This window comes from Lampris incognitus, chromosome 3, assembly GCF_029633865.1.
Source record: "Lampris incognitus isolate fLamInc1 chromosome 3, fLamInc1.hap2, whole genome shotgun sequence".
NCBI classification, from domain to species: domain Eukaryota; kingdom Metazoa; phylum Chordata; class Actinopteri; order Lampriformes; family Lampridae; genus Lampris; species Lampris incognitus.
In genome coordinates this window covers 60,822,162-60,844,135 of record NC_079213.1, presented here as the reverse complement: position 1 = coordinate 60,844,135, position 21,974 = coordinate 60,822,162, and the positions used below count along the sequence as shown (strand labels likewise).

At 44.9% G+C, this 21,974-nt stretch overlaps 1 protein-coding gene across 2 annotated transcripts in view; it reads left to right on the top strand.

Annotated features, from left to right (window-relative positions):
• The window catches only part of fyco1a (FYVE and coiled-coil domain autophagy adaptor 1a), a 56,543-nt gene that overhangs the window by 21,357 nt on the left and 13,212 nt on the right, over window positions 1-21,974 (top strand). For both annotated transcript variants that reach the window (XM_056276033.1, XM_056276034.1), the window contains exons 15-16: window positions 9,055-9,214; window positions 20,170-20,262. In XM_056276033.1, coding sequence (XP_056132008.1) covers window positions 9,055-9,214; window positions 20,170-20,262 — 253 coding nt within the window. The remainder of the gene's footprint in view (window positions 1-9,054; window positions 9,215-20,169; window positions 20,263-21,974) is intronic.

The window sequence follows — 21,974 nt, the reverse complement described above, 5'->3', positions numbered from 1 at the left end:
AGAACGTTTCCCGCTGAAAACACTAGGAGAACATTCCGAGAGTTTTTCCTAACATTGTCAGAACGTTTCTATAATAAAAAATTGCTAGCTGCTGCACACATCACACACCCGAGTGTTTGTTTCATACGTGAAGAAGCCACAGCTGGATCCAGTCACCTTGTCATTTGCTTAATTGATAAGTATTTACTCTCTTTGAATTAACGCTTTTTTTCATTTTTGAAAAAACAATTTCTTGAAATAGAAACTTTTTTTTTCTGACAAAGTTTTCAAAAGGATATAAACAGAACAGCACAACAACATCAACACTAAAATAACAGTAAAATATACAAACAGATGATAATAAAAAAACATAAAACAAAAAATAACAATGAATAGTTGTCTGGAGATATGTCAATATTCAAACAAATATTTCAATGAGGCGTTCATTTAGTCGGTGTCCATTCCCATGTAGAGGTTGCACGTTTCCAGTTCATTTTAAATATATTCTCTTGGACTCTCAAAATGTGTGTCCACTCCCATAACGAAAGTGTCTTGGACAGTTTCTGTCCACACTTCCTGTCCTGGAGTTTCAGCGTTAAGCCAGTTTGTGGTAACGTCTTTCTTACTGTAGTGAAGTAGAGCGCTCCTCTCACCACCACATCATCAGTGTTACCACGGCACACCACGGGGAGGTGTGTGGGACTTCATATCCCAAAATACTGTTGATCTCAGGTATCAGAAAAGTATGTTTTGCTCCATAGCTGTGTTAAACTTGTTGTGTTGGCAGAGGAAGGACACATTTTACGGCATTAGAATTAGTTGGTGTGGCAGGAAGAAAGTGTGATGCTCAGCGGGGTGAATACTTTCCACAGAAATCGTATGCTACCTGAGAAGTCATCTGCAGAAGTGAGAATCTGGCCTTCGTCATGTTGCAGAACAGATACAGACAGCTCCGCTGGGTTCTGAAACTAAAAAGAGAGAGCAGCGTCTTTGTGCCACCGTTTCCGGTGGTGGGTTTGATACTTTCATTTCATATAATGCAGTACTTTCATTTCACATAATGCAGTACTTTCATTTCACATAATGCAGTACTTGCAGGTTGATATTTTTAAAAGGCCTCATATCAGTTATATTCTGTATAATCTGAACTGTTGCACGGGCTGTGGCAAGTGTGCGACCACACAGGGCCTCGCACCTGGCCTGCAATGCTGCGGGGGTTTTTTTTCTCCCCAATTGTACCCAGCCAATTACCCCACTCTTCCAAGCTGTCCCGGTCTCTGCTCCACCCCCTCTGCTGATCCGGGGAGGGCTGCAGACTACCACATGCCTCCTCCCATACATGTGGAGTCACAAGCTGCTTCTTTTCACCTGACAGTGAGGAGTTTCACCAGGGGGACGTAGCGCATGGGAGGATCACGCTATCTCCCCCAGTCCCCCCCCCCCCCCAAACAGGGACCCCGACCGACCAGAGGAGGCACTAGTGCAGCGACCAGGACACACACTCACATCCAGCTTCCCACCCACAGACACGGCCAATTGTGTCTGTAGGGACGCCTGACCAAGCCAGAGGTAACACGGGGATTCGAACCGGCGATTCCCATGTTGGTAGGCAACGGAATAGACTGCTACACTACCCGGATGCCCCCTTTGTTTTTTTGTTTATATATATATATATATATATATATATATATATATATATATATATATATATATATATATATATATATATATATATTATGGCTGTTTTTTACCCACTGTGATGGACTGGCGGCCTGTCCAGGGTGTCTCCTCGCTTGCTGCCCAATGACTGCTGGGATAGGCTCCAGCACCCCCACGACCCTGAGAGCAGGATAAGCAGTTCAGATAATGGATGGATGGATGGATTTTTACCCAACATGCTTCTAAAATGAAATTCCTGCGTCAACTCCATTATGCATCGTCAAGGTCATGTGAAAAAAAATCCCACATATTATTCAATTTTTTTCTTTTTTGATTTGCGTCCCTGCGTAGTGCGTACTCCATCTCGCTGCTCACTGCACAAGAGAAGGGGAAATGATGTTGGCTGCACGAGAGCACAACTGATTTTGTAAACACGGGTCGGGTGCTGAGAAAAGGAAAAAATGAAAAAGAGGGATGGCTTTCATGTCACTGCGAGGATCGCTGGATAAATTTGTCAACGCTCCCGGAGATGTGGTGAATAGCTCCATGTAAGACTGTGACTGTAGGCTGCTTGTAATGGCCGGTCTAAAAAATGATCTTAACTCTGAATGAAATGCAGGCTGTGGACCTGAAATATTGAACTGTAACATGTCGTTGTACTTCAACATGCCAAAATAAAGAGACAACAGCTGTGCTGGCTTCATAATGCAGGGACGGCGAGAAAAATCATTGGCGCTCCCCTGCCCACCCAGCAGGACATGTACACCTCTGGAGCCCGGAAATGGGTGGGCAGAATCAGCACAGACCCCCACACCCAGGACGCAGTCTGTTTGAACTCCTATCCTCTGGCAAGCACTACAGAGCAATGTGCACCAAAACTACCAGACATGTTTTCCCCACGGCCCATCTGTCTATAAATACTTAACAGCAATGTGCAAGAATGGACACTTATTATGTAAACATGGCACTTTATAAATAGCCCCCCTCTCGTCATGATGTCTCACTTTCATATCAGTCTGTCTACACCTAAAGGAGAAGACACACTCCTTCGAGGACAGCAACGTACACATTTTGGACAGAGAAGATAGATGGTTTGAAAGAGGGGTGAAGAAAGCCGTCTATGTGAAACTGGAAAAACCATCCCTCAACAGAGGAGGAGGTTTGCAACACCACCTATCTCCCACTTACAATGCCGTCATTTCATCTCTACCCAGGAGACTCAAGAAGCCTAGCCTCCAAGAACAACAGTCGCTCACTAACGGCTCCAACCACTCTCATGACCACTGAACAATGAAAGTAACACCCCCAACGACCGTCGCTGCTAAACAAATGCAAAACAATAGCTCCGATGGCGACGGGCCCGCCTGGACATTGGAGCACAGGAGAGCCACTCATATCTATGGCTCTGTTAGCGACGGGTGTTGGTAAACATCGGGGCACAAAGAGCCATGGACATCTATAGCTCTGACAACGACTCCATGAGGATAAATTCCGAGTCATCACCAGCCAGTCAGACTAGCTTGGTCTAGTCAGAAAGGCACGAACTGAGGAAGCCTCTTGGATGAGAGGCGAAACGTCTTCAAAGATATATATACCAAGTCCAGTTGCACTTGATTCAACTCCGTTGGATAATATAGCAACAACAACAACTTAGTTTTGTATAGCTCCTTTCAAGGAACCCAAGGACACTTTACACTAGATAAGAAAAAAAAGATTAAAACAAAGATTAAAAGACTACAGTTTTCAGTAGTTTTTTAAAATTGTCCAAAGAAGCAGCGTTGTGGATCTCTGCTGGAATAGAGTCCCAGAGGGTGGGGCCTGCCACACTAAAGGCTCCATCCCCAAAAGTCGGCAGGCTGGTGTGGGGGATGGAAAGCAGGCCTGTGTCTGCGGACCACAGATTCCGGGATGGAATATAGGGGTTGAGGAGGTCTGATAGGTACTGGGGGTATGGGCATGGCTGGATTTTTAGGTGAACAGGAGGATTTCATAAGAAATGCGGGACTTGACCAGGAGCCGGTGAAGGTGGACAAGGGTGGGAGTGATGTGTTGCCAGGGCTTGGTGCAGGTGAGCACCCTGGCAGCTGAATTCTGCACATACTGAAGCCTCTCTAGGGCTTTGCTAGGTATCCCAGACAGGACTCCATTGCAATAATCCAGATGGGAGGTGATGAAGGCATGGATGAGGGTCTCTGCCACAGAGTCTGTGTGTAATGGTCAGAGTCTGGAGATGTTCTTGAGGTGAAAGAAAGCAGATTTGGTGACAGATTTGATGTGTTATTGGAATGAGAGGGTGAAGTCTATAATGGCACCAAGGTTGCGAACTTCTGGGGATGGGCAGATGGAGCAGCCATCCACATCGAGAAGATCTCCAACCTTCTGGAGCAGTGCCTTGGAAGCCACAACCATGAGCTCAGTCTTATTGGTATTTAGCTTGAGTAGATTTGATGACATTCAGATTTTTATTCGGTGGAGGCAGCTAACAAGGGATTGTGGGGGGAGCTGAGAGGATGGTCTAGTGCTGAGATAAAGCTGTGTGTCATCAGCGTAACATTGGAAACTTAACCATGGTGGTGGATGATCTGACCAAGGGGGAGCATGTAGACCAGCGGTGGCTAACCATGTGCCATGGAGAGTCATGTGTATGCAGGTTTTCATTCCAACCTGACTCCACACCAGGTGATTTCACTGATACATTCTTCCTCTTTGGTTGAAGGGTTGCTATCAGTGAAATCACCTGGTGTGGAGTCCGGCTGGAATGAAAACCTGCATACACGTGGCTCCCCAAGGCACATTGTTAGCCACCCCTGATGTAGATGGTAAGGAGCAGGGGTCCAAGCATGGAGTCTTGTGGCACGCCTTTGTTGCCTGGGGCTAGGGTGGAACTGGAGTCTCTGATGGTGACAAACTGTTTCCTGTTGGAACCAGGAGAGAGCTACACCAGTGAGACCTAGGTATTCAGATTCAAGCTGCAGGTGTACAATGATCACCTTTTGGCAACACAAAAAAAAAAAAGTTGGGATAAAATAGGATGTGACACAGTCAACAATCCACAACAGATCCTATGTGCAATGAAAACACAAACCGATTCAGATTGAGAAGTGGTGACATAAACGCCAGCGTCCTCTCACTCTGAATAAGTATCATAAAACTCTGTATAGTTGTGACATACCTTGTTGTACATACATACTATTCTGTTATTCCATTTATTTCGTTTGTTTTTCTTTTTTGTTGCCTTTTTTTTGTAAGTGATATACACTCACTGGCCACTTTATTAGGTACACCTTGCTAGTACCGGGTTGGACCCCCTTTTGCCTTCAGAACTGCCTTAATCCTTCGTGGCATAGATTCAACAAGGTACCGGAAACATTCCTCAGAGAGTTTGGTCCATATTGACATGATAGCATCACGCAGTTGCTGCAGATTTGTCGGCTGCACATCCATGATGCGAATCTCCCAGTCCACCACATCCCAAAGGTGCTCTATTGGATTGAGATCTGGTGACTGTGGAGGCCATTTGAGTACAGTGAACTCATTGTCATGTTCAAGAAACCAGTCTGAGATGATTCAAGCTTTATGACATGGCACGATATCCTGCTGGAAGTAGCCATCAGAAGATGGGAACACTGTGGTCATAAAGGGATGGACATGGTCAGCAACAATACTCAGGTAGGCTGTGGCGTTGACACGATGCTCAATTGGTACTAAGGGGCCCAAAGTGTGCCAAGAAAATATCCCCCACACCATTACACCACCACCACCAGCCTGAACCGTTGATACAAGGCAGGATGGATCCATGCTTTCATGTTGTTGACGCCAAATTCTGACCCTACCATCCGAATGTCGCAGCAGAAATCGAGACTCATCAGACCAGGCAACGTTTTTCCAATCTTCTATTGTCCAATGTTGGTGAGCCTGTGCGAATTGTAGCCTCAGTTTCCTGTTCTTAGCTGACAGGAGTGGCACCCGGTGTGGTCTTCTGCTGCTGTAGCCCATCTGCCTCAAGGTTCGACGTGTTGTGCGTTCAGAGATGCTCTTCTTCCTCGGTTGTAATGAGTGGTTATTTGAGTTACTGTTGCCTTTCTGTCAGCTCGAACCAGTCTGGCCATTCTCCTCTGACCTCTGGCATCAACAAGGCATTTTCACCCACAGAACTGCCGCTCACTGGATATTTTCTCTTTTTCGGACCATTCTCTGTAAACCCTAGAGATGGTTGTGCGTGAAAATCCCAGTAGATCAGCAGTTTCTGAAATACTCAGACCAGCCCGTCTGGCACCAACAACCATGCCACGTTCAAAGTCACTTAAATCACCTTTCTTCCCCATTCTGATGCTTGGTTTGAACTGCAGCAGATCGTCTTGACCATGTCTACATGCCTAAATGCATTGAGTTGCTGCCATGTGATTGGCTGATTAGAAATTTGCATTAACGAGCAGTTGGACAGGTGTGCCTAATAAAGTGGCCGGTGAGTGTATGTAAGTACTAGAAGCTGCTGTAAACCAGAGTCGAGTTCCTCATATGCATAAGAACACTTGGCCAATTAAGTTGATTCTGATTCTGATGTAAAGCCAATGGTTGTACAGTTGATTTTTTTTTCCTTTAAAAGACTCCATCTCCAGGTTCTTGGTTTCCAACATACCAGGTATACAGGAAATTTCTGAGATTCAAAGCAAGGCTTATGAATACATACCTACTGCTACGTTTCCGGTTGAGCTTAGCGCCTCTGACTTTTACAAAATGTGCTGAGGCTGCTCTAACTCTGCTGAGGGATAAGGAGATGCACACAATAGCTTACATATATGATTTTCTGGTTTGTTCAGGTTCTGTGAGTTAAGACATGGAGAATACAGAAGGCCTAGTGTCCCATCTCCAGGCTCTTGGTTTCACAACATATACCAAAATGAGCTTGCTTACCCCAAACAGGTTCCATGCATACATGGCACACTTTTGCCATGGCCACAGGGTGCAGTACAGGCTGTGCCTTTGCCTTCTGTGCCTCATGGCTTCTGTGATAGCTGTAGTTCCTCTTGGTTTATTGCTAATGAGGTGTTTCCAGCATTGAGTACTGTCCCTGAGACGGACTCTAAACAGTTGTGCATATTAAGACGAGAAAGTATTGATAACAGCAGCTTGTGTCCAGGCATGGCGCATATGGCAAAACAATGATCTGCTTATAACGGGGTGTGGCACTGGTCATGGTTGTCTCATGAAAGGTTACAAATACAAATGCATCCCTTATGGGGGGGGGGCATCTGCCAAGACCACTCAACCACTAGTGTGTGGACAGCCTATCAAAGCCTGCTACACATCAAGTCCATGAAGGCTTATTGCTGTCCCATGCAAATTAATAAGTGCGCGTGGGCTCTTACACAAACTTTGGAAGCCATTTTTGAAGTCAAGTCTGCAGTAGATGTATCAGAGAAAACTGCCTTTAGTTCAGTGTCTGTGACAATTAAGTATTAGTTAAGTATCTATCAAGTAAGAGAGATGTCAGGGGGCAAGCCAAAATGGAAACAAGGAAGTTTCTTAACAATCACAAGGAATTGTTTGTGAGTGTATCCAAAGGAGTTGAATCAAGTACATCTGGACTTGGTATATATCCGTGAAGACGTTTCACCTCTCATCCAAGAGGCTTCCTCAGTTCGTGCCTTTCTGACTACACGAAGCTAGTCTGACTGGCTGGTGATGAGACTCAGAATGTATCCTCTTGGAGTCCTTGTCAGAGCTATAGATGTCCATGGCTCTTTGTGTCCCGATGTTTACCAACGCCAGCACATCGGGACACAAAGAGCCATGGACATCTATAGCTCTGACAAGGACTCCAAGAGGATACATTCTGAGTCTCATCACCAGTCAGTCAGACTAGCTTCGTCTAGTCAGAAAGGCACGAACTGAGGAAGTCTCTTGGATGAGAGGCGAAACGTCTTCACGGATATATACCAAGTCCAGTTGCACTTGATTCAACTCCTTTGGATAACCATGACCTGGATGAATGAGAACATTCACAGATTTGTGAGTGTAAATGTAGATATTGACTCACTGTGATCATTATAGACCCAGTGGCACTTATTGCAAAGAGTAGGGGGTTCCCCGGTGTCCTGGCAAAATTCCCAACCTGGCTCTCTCCATCTGGCCACCTAATCATTCCCCATGTAATTGGCTCAATGATTCCTCCCTGTCCACCTCCAGCTGATGTGTGGTGAACGTTCTGGTGCAAAATGGCTGCCGTGCATCACGCAGGTGGTGCTACACATTGGTGGTGGTTGACCTGAGTTACTCCCCTCACTGTTAAGCATTTTGCATGTCTAGAAAAGTGCTACATAAATGTAATTATTATTATTATTATTATTATTATTATATGATGTTCCTATGTTTTTGCATTGATGTGTTCACTAATCAAGCTGTGCATGTGACCTCAAAACATCTTTTTTTTTTTTTTTGACACATCCTGACACAAAGGCCCTTCATACTGCCCTTGTCCACTCGTTGACTTAACTGTCTCCAAATATACCATGAATAGGCCATGAGTCTAGAGGTCTAGAGGATGCTGAATATGGAACTGCCAGGAAAGAGGAAAAGAGGAAGACCCAAGAGGAGGTTTATGGATGTGGTGAGGGAGGACATGCAGCTGGCTGGTGTGACAGAGGAAGACGCAGAGGACAGGAAGAGATGGAAACGGATGATCCGCTGTGGCGACTCCTAATGGGAGCAGCCGAAAGTAGTAGTAGTAGTAGGCCATGAGTCTAGAGGTCTCCATTTGGGATTTGGCTAGGGAGAGACACATGGAGCTTGTGTTATGGTCTAGTTGGGTCTAGGGGTTTAGGGTTAAGCATGCAATACTAGTCCTAACCTTGAGTGTGTAGAAAAGATGAAAAACGAGGGAAAAAACAGAAAGAAGGACTGATTTCCAAGATGAGAAATAGCCAGGAGGTGGGCTAGCTTATCAAGGTAGCAGGCTAGCAGTTAGCAGGTCCTTACGACGAGGCCTCGGCCATATGGGTCTCAGCTCCCGTAAGCAGCGGACTCCGTCTTGGTATGTTAGTTCAGTTTAGGTTGATGGTGTTGAGCTGGAGAGGGGTGAACCTGTAGTGTCCTGGGCAGCGTGTTCAAAGTGGCGTATCCTGAGGCGCATTATGCAAACTGCCGCCGTTAACTAACTCCAGGGGATGCGCTGGCACCTCAGTGACGTACTCTTATAAACACTGCTTAACCACGCCTCCAATCATTTCTCAATGAAAACCAGTCCAATTATGTAAGAAAAGGAAGAAGGGAAACAGGCAAATATAACCCCATCACTTCTAACATGTGATACAGATATTCAATCTGTGGAATGTACAAATTTATAATGTTGGTGATATTTGTAATTTATCTACACATATAAAACATGTTGCATGAACATGTCCCTGTTTCCATCAGTGTCGGACCCGAGCAGCAACAGCAGATCTGATGATGGAGTGTTTGACATCATCACAGAGGAGGAGGTGAACGACATCTATGACAGCGATACCATGTCTCAGACAACTGGGGATTCCCTAGAAGGAGAACAGGACACAGGGGCTACAGCAGTTCCTGAAGTGTGAGTGTGAAACATGGACGCTGTAGAAATAAACACTCACTACCATATTGCTGCAGGTAGAGGCAGTATTATATGTATATATAGGCAGTATATATTAGTCCATGGGCCAGAGCCCAAAATTTCCTATTTCGGTACACTCAAGGTGGCAAAACTTACTTATAATTTTTGAAAGGATCCATGTCTGTAGATGATATTTTGGTATGATAACCATTCCTGAGTGGCAGCTGTATCACAGTTATCAGCTCATGAAGTAAACCAACCCCTAAAGTAAATTGCATTTTAGACACTGGTGCATATCCTGGTTTAGCCTCATGGTCAGGACATTTTTCAATGTTCTATAATATTGTCTTTGGTATCATTTTAAAGGGGACCTTCTTAGCTTTCATTCAAGCCCTGTTGTGGATATTTCTCACAAATATAGAGGTCACTTGAGCTCTTCAACCCGTCAATAACACACATCTTTCTGCAATGTTCGCCTAAACTATATACTTTCTTTTAGCCCTGTGGCATCTAGGAATATCAGGGACACAAAACACAAAAACTGGAATACTCACAGGACTGTAAAGATTCAGGAAATGTATAATATACCCATACTATTTCATTGTGTGAGGTGATTGTGAACCTTAAATTAGAAGGGCATTATTACTAAGAAACTAACTAGACCAAAGCCAGTTAGTCCATGGGTCAGACCAGATATCGATATCACCCAAGGTGACACAACTTCACTGGTGCCATTTTATTTGGTACACTAACAGAAGTAAAATAATACATGATAACCTTTCCAAATGAGCAGCTATTTCATTTTTCTTTCAGGAAACCTGTTTCTGTGCCTCTCACGATTGTGTATTTGCCCAGATTTTTACAAATATAGCATTTCAACACCCCTTGTACTGATTAGCCTAGCTTAAACTCTGGGACAGTTCTTAGTTGGCCAACAACCAAGGATAACCAGTACTGTGTACTTCCATTCATTGTGCTAAGCTAGGCTAACGTGCAGCCAGATAGCTTTCTACTAAACACATATAGAGGAAACTGGTATCTATCTTCTTGTCTCACTCTGGAGAAGATTGTAAGCTAATTTCCCATAATGTTAGCATGTTCTTTTAATGTATATGTTAATATGATTAGTTAAAGTGGCTACGAGGAACTTTCATCTTGTGTTGATTTTAGCGGCCTCATGTGGACAAAATACAGCTGTTGCATAGCAACTAGGTAATGTATCTATTTGTGGCTATGTAAGATAAATAATGGTAATATGACGCTGGTGAAGCAAAGTAAACTTTGTTTTAGTAGTGTTCATACACCTAAGTTACATGTATTTGTTTGTATGTGGCAGGTGAAAACTGACTGAATATGGCCACTGGTGAACAAGCAAGTTTTTACCCAATACCAAAGCGCCCACGGGTGGAGTGCATTATCCACTGTTCTGATGATACAGATAAGCTGGTTTCACTACAAAGTGTCGACTCATGGAGAACTCTGCTCAGGGCAGCTCAGATACGAAATCATGCACCAGTTTTGAAACTGGCAAAAGACATTCCTGAGGGACAGATTCCAGCAATCTACTACCACAGAAAGTGTCGCAGTATCTTCACTATGAAGCAAATTCTTGATGGCCTCCTTGCAAAAGAAAAGAAAAGTTGTGTCTCTGCTGAAGAGAAACAATCTAAGAGAGTAGCTCGACATGCTCCAAGTACATCTAGGACTTATGATGGAGAGTGCATATTTTGTCAGAAAAACAGCAAATATTCCAAGAGACAGAATACGAGAGAAGTACTGGTGCAGTGTCGAGAACTGCGAGCTGATGCAAAGATCAGGAGTGCAGCCACAAAGAAAAGGGACAGCAGAATCCTTGCCGTTGTGAGTAGAGACCTTGTAGCAGCTGAAGGGCACTACCACAGGTCATGCTATAGACTTTACACCAAAGAAGAGGTTTCCAAAGGAGAGGTTGCCAGCAATGAAGATGATGATGCTGCAGCCCAGTATGAAGCTGCTGTGAATAAGGCATACAATGAGCTGTTCCTCTTCATCAGGATGGAGCTTTTTGGCAATCCTCAAGTGATGACAATGACTGATCTCTCTTCTAGACTGGTAGCTTCAATGAACTCCCAAGGCATTGCCCAAGTCAAGGAATCAACCAAGAAGCACATAAGGCGAAACCTGGAGAGTGAGTTTGCTGGAGCCTTGCAGATATTCCCTGATGAGAAAGGAAAATTCCTCCTCTATCCTGATAACTTGTCCATGAGGGAACTTGCCAAAGAAAATCAGTCTCTCAAAAGGGAGCTGCAGACCCTGAAAAGTGTCAGTGCACAAGATGTTATAGCCAAAGCAGCCATCAAATTGAGAGCAGACATTAAAAGTCAAGATGTTCCTCAAACCTGGCCGCCTGAAGTCAAACCAGAAGCAGAATGTCCTACCATTCCAGAGTCGCTCATTATCTTCCTGTACTCTCTACTCACAGGCTCAAATGATCCTGATCATGCATCCCAGAGAGTGCAGTGCCTTCTGCAGTCATTTGGCCATGACATAGTATATGCAGTGACATGTGGAAATACCAAGCCTTCCAAGCACATTGTTCTGCCATTCAGTGTCAAATCGTTGACAGGAAATGTAGAGTTGATAAACATCCTCAACCGACTTGGTCACAGTGTGTCCTATTCACAGATGGAAGAGATCAACACTGCCATGTGTCTCCAGAAACTCTCATCATCAGGGAGTGGCATTGCCCTTCCAGCTAACATCCATCCTGGCATATTCACAACTTTAGCCTGGGACAATATCGACCGTCTTGAAGAAACTGTCAGTGGTGAGGGAACATGTCACAGAGTCAATGGGATTGCTGTGCAAGCAAAGCCAGTCAACCCACTTCCTGTCCAACCCATGCCCACTGTTCCCAAAACAAAGAAGAGAAACATTGATGGACCCCCACCAATGTTACCAACTTACAATGCTGGACAACGGGTAGGGCCACCACAAAGCAAAAAGTCAGATGCCGATACTGCAGCCAATACTAAGCTTGCCAGAGAGAAAAACCTTCTTTGGGTCCTAGCACGCATGTCACAACAAGAAGAACAGTCAGTCAGCAGCTGGACAGGCTTCAACATCCTGACTCAAGGAGAGATGACGGTCATCCCCGACAATATAGGCTATCTGCCTACCATCAATGCTCCAGCGACACAAATGTCTACTGTCAACGAGGTGCTTAACCAGTCACTGAGCATCATGCAGTGCTTAGGCCTGAGGAAGATTGTCTGTGTCTTTGACCAAGCCCTGTATGCGAAGGCTGTCGAGATCACATGGAAACACCATGACAAGTTCCATGATATCATCGTTAGGCTTGGGGTATTCCACACCATCTGCACACTGCTGGCAATAATAGGAAAGCGTTTCCAAGATGCTGGACTCAAAGACCTCTGCATTGAGTCTGGCATGATTGCAGAAGGCTCAATTGCTGGTGTTATGGATGGCCGCAAGTACAACAGGGCAGTGCGACTACACAAGCTCCTGTATGAGGCTCTCATACAGGTTGGTTTCCTGTCCTGGTTGGAAGAAACTCACAGGAATGACATGGTTCACCTGAATGAGACACTGAAGACCATTGACAGCCTTGGGAAAGAAGTCTCACGACATGCTTTGAAGGAGGTCCTCGAGAACAGCTCTTGTACACGCATCATGGATCTATTTGAAGTCTACCGTGAGTTCCTTAGAGGTGGAAACGGCAACCTCTCGAACTTCTGGATGTCCTATTTGGACATGGTTGAAATCTTGTTGGGGCTCATCCGAGCATCCAGAGAGGGAGACTGGATGCTACACTTGGCTAGCATTCGAGCAATGATCCCATGGTGCTTTGCTTATGACAGGATGAATTATGCACGCTACCTCCCCTACTACTACGCCCAGATGTCTGAGCTGCCCATCACACACCCAGATGTGTACACAGAATTCATGGAAGGAGGCTTCTCAGTCCAACTGGGCTCCACCAATCCCTTTGGCCGAATCCCTGTTGACCAAGCTATAGAAGAAACGGTGAACAAAGACACCCAAACAGCTGGAGGGACAAAGGGATTCAGCTTGAAGCCAGGAGCTGTGACCAAATATTATCTCACAGCTGAGTATAGAAGCATGTACCTCAGACAGCTGAGAGACCTGACAGGTCAAGGCAGGTGCAAATGGTCTCATCCAGATCTACAGAGTCCAAGGATCAAGAGAGATGAAGCAGATGTCCAGTCTCTCACGGACCTTATGGAGAATAACTGGCTCAATCCTATGTCCCCTGATGAGATTGATTTGGTTAGCCTCTCCACTGGCAACATGGCTCCACCTGATGTGACCATAGATCTCTTGAGAGCTCTTGAGAAAGGAGAAGAGGCCTACCAAACATTCCAGCAAACAAGGTTAGATGCAGACCCACCACCTGTGAAATTCCACGACAAGATGACCAAGCAAAGTCTGAAAACATTCTCCAATGTCAGCACAAAACAAGCTCATGGAAAGAAAGCACAGGATGTGGTTCTGAAGGCAGATAGAAACCTTTTCAGTCACATGATCCTGGTGGCTGAAAGCAGGAAGGTGAATCTGAAGGATGTCCTTGCCTACCCATTGGGCCCACTACCATGGGCACTGGCAAATGCTGATGGGTCCTTACGAAAAACAAACAAGGCTGCACTTGCCAGAGAGCTTGAAAAGAATGTATCTCCTGCAGAAGACATCCCAATCCCATCTACTTCCATCATTGATGGGATCAGCCTGGTCCAAAAAATGAATGGCAACAACAAAACCTTTGCACAGGTGGCAGAGTCAGCCTTGACCCAGGTCCTCCATGAGGGAGCACAGAGTGGGAGGATTAGTGTTGTTTTTGATGTCTATCACCAGACTTCGATCAAAGATGCTGAACGACTGAACCGGGGTGGAGACATCACTCTCCAGTACAAGAATCTTGCAGGGGGACACCACGTCCAGCAGTGGAGAAAATTTCTGTGCAGTTCCTCCAACAAGACCAGTCTCATCAAGTTTCTGGTGGAAGACTGGAAACTCCCACGATACAGAGCTATGCTGCATGGCAAGGTGTTGTACATGACCTGTGAGGAAACCTGCTACAAGTTGACAGAAGATGGGTGTGAGGAAGCAGCAGAACTGCACTCCACACATGAAGAAGCTGACACCCGTCTGCTCCTGCATGCATTGCATGCAGCAAATGCGGGCTCAAAGTCAGTTATCATCACAGCTGAGGACACTGATGTCATGGTGCTTTGTCTTGGCTTCCAGAAGGACATCACCTGTCCCATCTACCAGAAGTGTGGGACTCAGAACCGCACATGGTTTGTCGACATCACCAAACTGGCAAGTTCACTTGGAGACAGCATCTGTGACAGCCTAATTGGCTTACATGCCTTCACAGGCTGCGACACTGTCAGTGCATTTGCTGGTCGAGGGAAGCTGAATGCCCTGAAGATAGTGAGAAAGCACACTTCCTGCCAAGAGACTTTTAGTCAGCTGGGACAGACATGGAATGTGAGTGATGAGCTGTTCCAGAAAATTGAGCAGTTCACCTGTCGGATGTATGTTGCTAATAGCAGCACTGCTGAGGTGAACAAACTGCGTTACCAGCTCTTCTGCACCAAAAGGGGAGAGGTTGAGTCCAGCCAGCTGCCACCATGTAGAGACTGTCTCTTTATGCATGTTCAACGAGCCAACTATCAGGCAGCAATATGGAAGTGCTGTCTGCAGGCTAACCCTGTGGTGCCAAGCCCTACTGAGTATGGATGGACAGACGATGAAGGCAAGCTGGCCATTTACTGGATGCGCTCCCCACCTGCACCAGATGTGGTCTTGGAAATGCTAACATGCAAGTGTGTGCATTCATGCAAAATGCCAAGCTGCATGTGCCTGTCAAATGGACTTCCATGCACAGACATGTGCAGGTTACAGACCTGCAGTAACCAAAAACAGCAGGATGGTCCAGAACTGGACTTTGAACTTGGGGAGTCAGATGATGAGAGAAACGAGCAGTTTGATGAATGACAGTGTGATGATTCTGATGGTATTACTGTGGTAGTAGTCTATTGATGCACAGGATGTTGATTCTGGACTTGGTTACCCAGAGCTTGATAACAATAATGTAACCATATTCACATATACCCATTACCCTACCCATTACCATTACATATACCCACTAATGATATGGGATTACTTGTATCATTGACTAAGTATATGTAAATGTCAATGTTGTTTAAAATATTAAAATAGTTCATTACCTCACTATGGTATTCCTTTTTATCATGTATTTTGATTGTGTATTTAAACAAATGTATAGAGACCAGTTTGTGACCTAACTGGCTTTGGTCTAGTTCTCATTTAAGGCTCACAATCACCTCACACAATGAAATAGTATGGGTATATTATACATTTCCTGAATCTTTACAGTCCTGTGAGTATTCCAGTGTTTGTGTTTTGTGTCCCTGATATTCCTAGATGCCACAGGGCTAAAAGAAAGTATATAGTTTAGGCGAAAATTGCAGAAAGATGTGGGTTATTGACGGGTTGAAGAGCTCAAGTGACCTCTATATTTGTGAGAAATATCCACAACAGGGCTTGAATGAAAGCTAAGAAGGTCCCCTTTAAAATGATACCAAAGACAATATTATAGAACATTGAAAAATGTCCTGACCATGAGGCTAAACCAGGATATGCACCAGCGTCTAAAATGCAATTTAGTTTAGCGGGTGGTTAACTTCATGAGCTGATAACTGTGATACAGCTGCCACTCAGGAATGGTTATCATACCAAAATATCATCTACAGACATGGATCCTTTCAAAAATTATAAGTAAGTTTTGCCACCTTGAGTGTACCGAAATATCGTCTGGCCCATGGACTATATAGGCAATGTTGACTTGCCGCGCGCCTGTTCTTGCTTCTGGAAAACACAACAGTGGCTAGTCAGTTGCTGCTGTTGTTAGCTGTTGGTAGCCTTTCTAAACATGGAGCAGCAACAGATTCAGCCAGTCCCATCGTCATTGAAGGAAAGCGTTTGGGCACATTTTGGATTGGACAATCTCCCGGGAAGAAGGAGCTCGACATGACTCATTCAATATGCTACTACTACTACTTTCGGCTGCTCCCGTTAGGGGTCGCCACAGCGGATCATCCCTTTCCATTTCTTCCTGTCTTCTGCGTCTTCCTCTGTCACACCAGCCACCTGCATGTCTTCCCTCACTACATCCATAAACCTCCTCTTTGGCCTTCCTCTTCTCCTCTTCCCTGGCAGCTCCATATTCAGCATCCTTCTCCCAATATACTCAGCATCTCTCCTCCACACATGTCCAAGCCATCTCAATCTTGCCTCTCTTGCTTTGTCTCCAAACCGTCCAACCTGAGCGGTCCCTCTAATATAATCGTTCCTAATCCTGTCCTTCTTCGTTACTCCCAGTGAAAATCTTAGCATCTTCAACTCTGCCACCTCCAGCTCCGCCTCCTGTCTTTTCGTCAGTGCCACTGTCTCCAAACCATATAACATAGCTGGTCTCACAACCATCTTGTAAACTTTCCCTTTAACTCTTGCTGATACCCTTCTGTCGCAAATCACTCCTGACACTCTTCTCCACCCACTCCAACCTGCCTGCACTCTCTTTTTCACCTCTCTACTGCACTCCCCGTTACTTTGGACAGTTGACCCCAAGTATTTAAACTCAAATGCCTTTGTCACCTCCACTCCTTGCATCCTGACCATTCCACTGTCCTCTCTCTCATTCACGCATAGGTATTCCGTCTTGCTCCTACTGACTTTCATTCCTCTTCTCTCCAGTGCATACCTCCACCTCTCCAGGCTCTCCTCAACCTGCACCCTACTCTCGCTACAGATCACAATGTCATCCGCGAACATCATCGTCCATGGAGACTCCTGCCTGATCTTGTCCGTCAACCTGTCCATCACCATTGCAAACAAGAAAGGGCTAAGAGCCGATCCTTGATGTAATCCCACCTCCACCTTGAACCCATCTGTCATTCCAACCGCACACCTCACCATTGTCACACTTCCCTCATACGTATCCTGCACCACTCCTACATACTTCTCTGCAACTCCTGACTTCCTCATACAATACCACACCTCCTCTCTCGGCACTCTGTCATAAGCTTTCTCTAAATCTACAAAGACACAATGCAACTCTTTCTGGCCTTCTCTATACTTCTCAATCAACATTCTCAAAGCAAACATCGCATCTGTGGTGCTCTTTTGTGGCATGAAACCATACTGCTGCTCGCTGATCGTCACCTCTCCTCTTAACCTAGCTTCTATTACTCTTTCCCAAATCTTCATGCTGTGGCTGATCAACTTTATACCTCTGTAGTTGTTACAGTTCTGCACATCGCCCTTGTTCTTGAAAATCGGTACCAGTATGCTTCTTCTCCACTCCTCAGGCATCCTCTCACTTTCCAGGATTGTGTTAAACAATCTAGTTAAAAACTCCACTGCCATCTCTCCTAAACATCTCCATGCCTCCACAGGTATGTCATCAGGACCAACTGCCTTTCCACTCTTCATCCTCTTCATAGCTGCCCTCACTTCCTCCTTGCTAATCCGCTGAACTTCCTGATTCACTGTCCCTACATCATCCAACCTTCTCTCTCTCTCATTTTCTTCATTCATCAGCCCCTCAAAGTATTCCTTCCACCTTCTTAGCACACTCTCCTCGCTTGTCAGCACATTTCCATCTCTATCCTTGATCGCCCTAACTTGCTGCACATCCTTTGCAGCTTGGTCCCTCTGTCTAGCCAATCGGTACAAGTCCTTTTCTCCTTCCTTAGTGTCTAATCTGTCATACAACTCACCATACGCCTTTTCCTTTGCCTTTGCCACCTCTCTCTTTGCTTTACGCTGCATCTCCTTGTACTCCTGTCTACTTTCTTCATCTCTCTTACTATCCCACTTCTTCTTTGCCAACCTTTTCCTCTGTATAATTTGCTGTACTTCCTCATTCCACCACCAAGTCTCCTTGTCTTCCTTCCTCTGTCCTGATGGCACACCAAGTACCTTCCTAGCTGTCTCCCTCACTATTTCTGCAGTGGTTTTCCAGCCATCTGGCAACTCTTCACTACCACCCAGTGCCGGTCTTAACTCCTGCCTGAACTCCACACAACAGTCTTCCTTCTTCAACTTCCACCATTTGATCTTCGGCTGTGTCTTCACTCGCTTCCTCTTCTTGGTCTCTAAAGTCATCCTACAGACCACCATCCGATGCTGCCTAGCTACGTTCTCCCCTGTCACCACCTTGCAGTCTCCAATCCCTTTTAGATGGCGCCTTCTACATAAGATATAGTCCACCTGTGTGCACTTTCCTCCACTCTTGTACGTCACCCTGTGTTCCTCCCTCTTCTTGAAATATGTATTCACCACAGCCATTTCCATCCTTTTCGCAAAATCCACCACCATCTGTCCTTCCACATTTCTCTTCTTGACTCCATACCTTCCCATCACCTCCTCATCACCTCTGTTCCCTTCACCAACATGTCCATTGAAGTCGGCTCCAATCACCACTCTCTCCTCCTTGGGTACCCTCTCCACCATGTCGTCCAACTCATTCCAGAATTCTTCTTTTTCATCCATCTCACACCCAACTTGCGGGGCATATGCGCTGGTAACATTCAGCAATAAACCTTCAATTTCCAGCTTCATACTCATCACTCTGTCTGACACTCTCTTCACCTCCAGCACGCTCTTGACATACTCTTCCTTCAGAATTACCCCTACCCCTTTACTCCTCCCATTCACACCATGGTAGAAGAGTTTGGAGCCACCTCCGATACTCCTGGCCTTACTCCCCTTCCACCTGGTCTCTTGCACATTCAATGACTCATTCAATATGCAAGATTTGCAAAACGAAAGTGAAGTATTTGGGGAACCCTACAAATGTTAGGTCTCACATCATACGCCATCACCCAGAGTTGAAAGAAGTGGAACAATGACCTCCTGCACATTAACACACAATCAATGCACACTGCACCACTTTACCAAACTCCCAGCCGGTTCTGAACCAAACCCCCAGCCAATTCTGAACCAAACCCCCAGCCAATTCTGAACCAAACCCCCAGCCAATTCTGAACCAAACTCCCAGCCAGTTCTGAACCAAACTACCAGCCAATTCTGAACCAAACTCCCAGCCAGTTCTGAACCAAACTACCAGCCAGTTCTGAACCAAACTCAAACCAAACTTTTTACTGAGAAAGGTGAGGTTTGCCTTTGTGTGTTCACATCATTGCAATCAATTGATAAAACTTTTTCCAATATAAAAACTACATAATCTTATACACACTTTAGTCTGCTTTCATGCCATAATTTGCCACACCGACTTTCTTAGCGCACAGCGGACTGGAGTAGATCCTGGATGTAGCATCCCTATGTACCAAATCTAGAATCGATTTGAGTCAGGAATCCTTTTGAATCGAATCATGACCCCAAGAATCGAAAAAAATCGAATCGAATCGAATCGTGAGATTCCGAAAGATTCTCACCCCTACTTATTGTAGGTTTACACATTGATGTGCACAGCCAATGTCTCTATGAATTTATTCAAGAGACCCTAAAAGAAAGTTGACAAATCACATTTTTACAAGGAGACACCTTGGAGACATCTTACAAGTTGCCCAGTTTACATTTATCTCTCTTCAGACACACAAGAGGAGTCAAGCAGTTTCTAATATTCAGTCTGTTTTAACTATCACTGAAAACCCCCAGGATGCAACAAAGACAATCACAAAGACAAATATTCAGTTGTGGGTTATAAAAGGATGTATTGTTTTGTCTAGCTGAATGTTATCAGAGTATAGAAAGCTCTTCATTTGAAAGTCAAAGGCGGCTCCACTGTATCTCCGTATGTCCTGTGATTCCTCTTTTCTGGAGTTATATTGAGACTAAAAGCAGTATACTGTTTGTGTATCACAACTGGTCTTGTCTTGTAGATGCACTGGAGAGACGACCCCTGACGACCCAGAAGAACATGTGCCCACTGTCCAGGATTCAGAGATCAACCTTCTCAAATCAGGAGAAGTCACGTGAGTCTGTAGCTTGATGGCCTCACAACAAAAGCTACACATGTACTGTGCTCATCCATCTTTTGTTTGATTTTGATTCCTCACTTCTTTTTTTTTTGTCCCCACGGGCGTTCCCACTGGGAGCAAGGTCCAGGCCCTTAAAGGCTGAACACAAGATAACATGACTGTTTGGGACTGTGTGTCGTTTACCTCAAACAAAGCAAGAGCTGAGTTTCCATTCAGACAAGTCCAATTATTCATAATTTTCCTCCTCAGCATTTCGATAAGTTCCCCTTTTAAAAAAATCTCTGACTTTCAAGTAGGGGTCGACCGACCGGTTTTTTTCCAGGGCCGATACCGATAATTGGTGCGTTATGGAGACCGACAGCTGATATTTGGGGCCGATATTCAGTTGCAGTAAATGTAAAAAATGTTGCGCCAAAATTTACAGCAACACAAACCCCAAAACAAGGCAGCTTTTAAATGAACATAGGTTTAATTGAATTTTGTGTAAAACAGAAAATATTTGAGAAAATAACAATAAAGTGCACGATGTTCAAGGCACTAGATAACAATCTGAGTGGAAATCTTTTGTGAATAAAAATAAATAACGTCCAAAACATAAAAATGGATTGAATTAAACTGCATGGACAGCAGGCAGTCAACTTTGACCAAACTGAATAATTATGATAATAATAAAATAACTCCGCATCTGACATGTTCATGCACAGCACTGACAATAACACTGTGTGTGTGACTAAAATATCACAAGTTAGCTTTTTCTTGTAGGCTGGTTACACCTGAAGGTTAAACACAGCAGTGGAAACTGGGTTCTCTGTTGTCGAGTTCACGTCAGACTGACGTTGTGCTCTGTGGTGTGTGTGTGGGAGGGGGAGAAAGATGAAGAAGCTAACGTTACGGAGATTAAAATGAACTACTTCACGTTCATTTTTTTGAACTTTACATTAAGTTCATGTTACTTTCTTTTTCTTTCTTTCTTTTTTTTTAAATGAGCTCAGAGCCTCCTCCTACCATCCATCCCCAGCCTGCCCATCCATCCCCAGCCTGCAACCACTGCCACCAGTGCAGAAGTAACAATGTGTCACTAATAGGATTTCGGTATCGTTACCACCTGACCTCATCGTCTGGGATTAATGATGTTGTGTATTACATCAACATACTATGTTGTACATGATACCACGTTTAATGACCACCACTCTTTTAGTGCGTTCATGCACAACACTGACAGTAACACTCTGTGTAACTAAAATATCACACATCAGCTTTTTCCTTGTAGCCTCGTTACATTTGAAGGTGAAGCACCGCAGTGGAAATTGTGTTCTCTGTTTGAACTGACAACCTGTTGTCGAGTTCGTGTTGGACCGACGGTATGCTCTTTGGTGTGTGTGTGTCTGGGAGGGGGAGAGAGATGGAGAACTGCAGTGAGTTTGTAACTAACGTTATGGCATGCTTTGCTTACCAGCCGAGTGGGTGTTATGGCATCTGGCATGCTCCTCCTACCTTAGAAAAGTGGTCCGACTCCTTGATGCCTCTCTTCTGTCTGTGTTGTTGGAGTGAATGTCGTGCTGTGCTTCAGCATGTTGCGTAGCTGACTTTTTTTTTAATTGGCTGGCAGATAGAAATATGCCGATAATGATAATATGAAAAATGATGACTAAGCTGACAATCGGCCATACTGATAGTCGGCTGAACCCTACTTTCAAGTCTCGTTA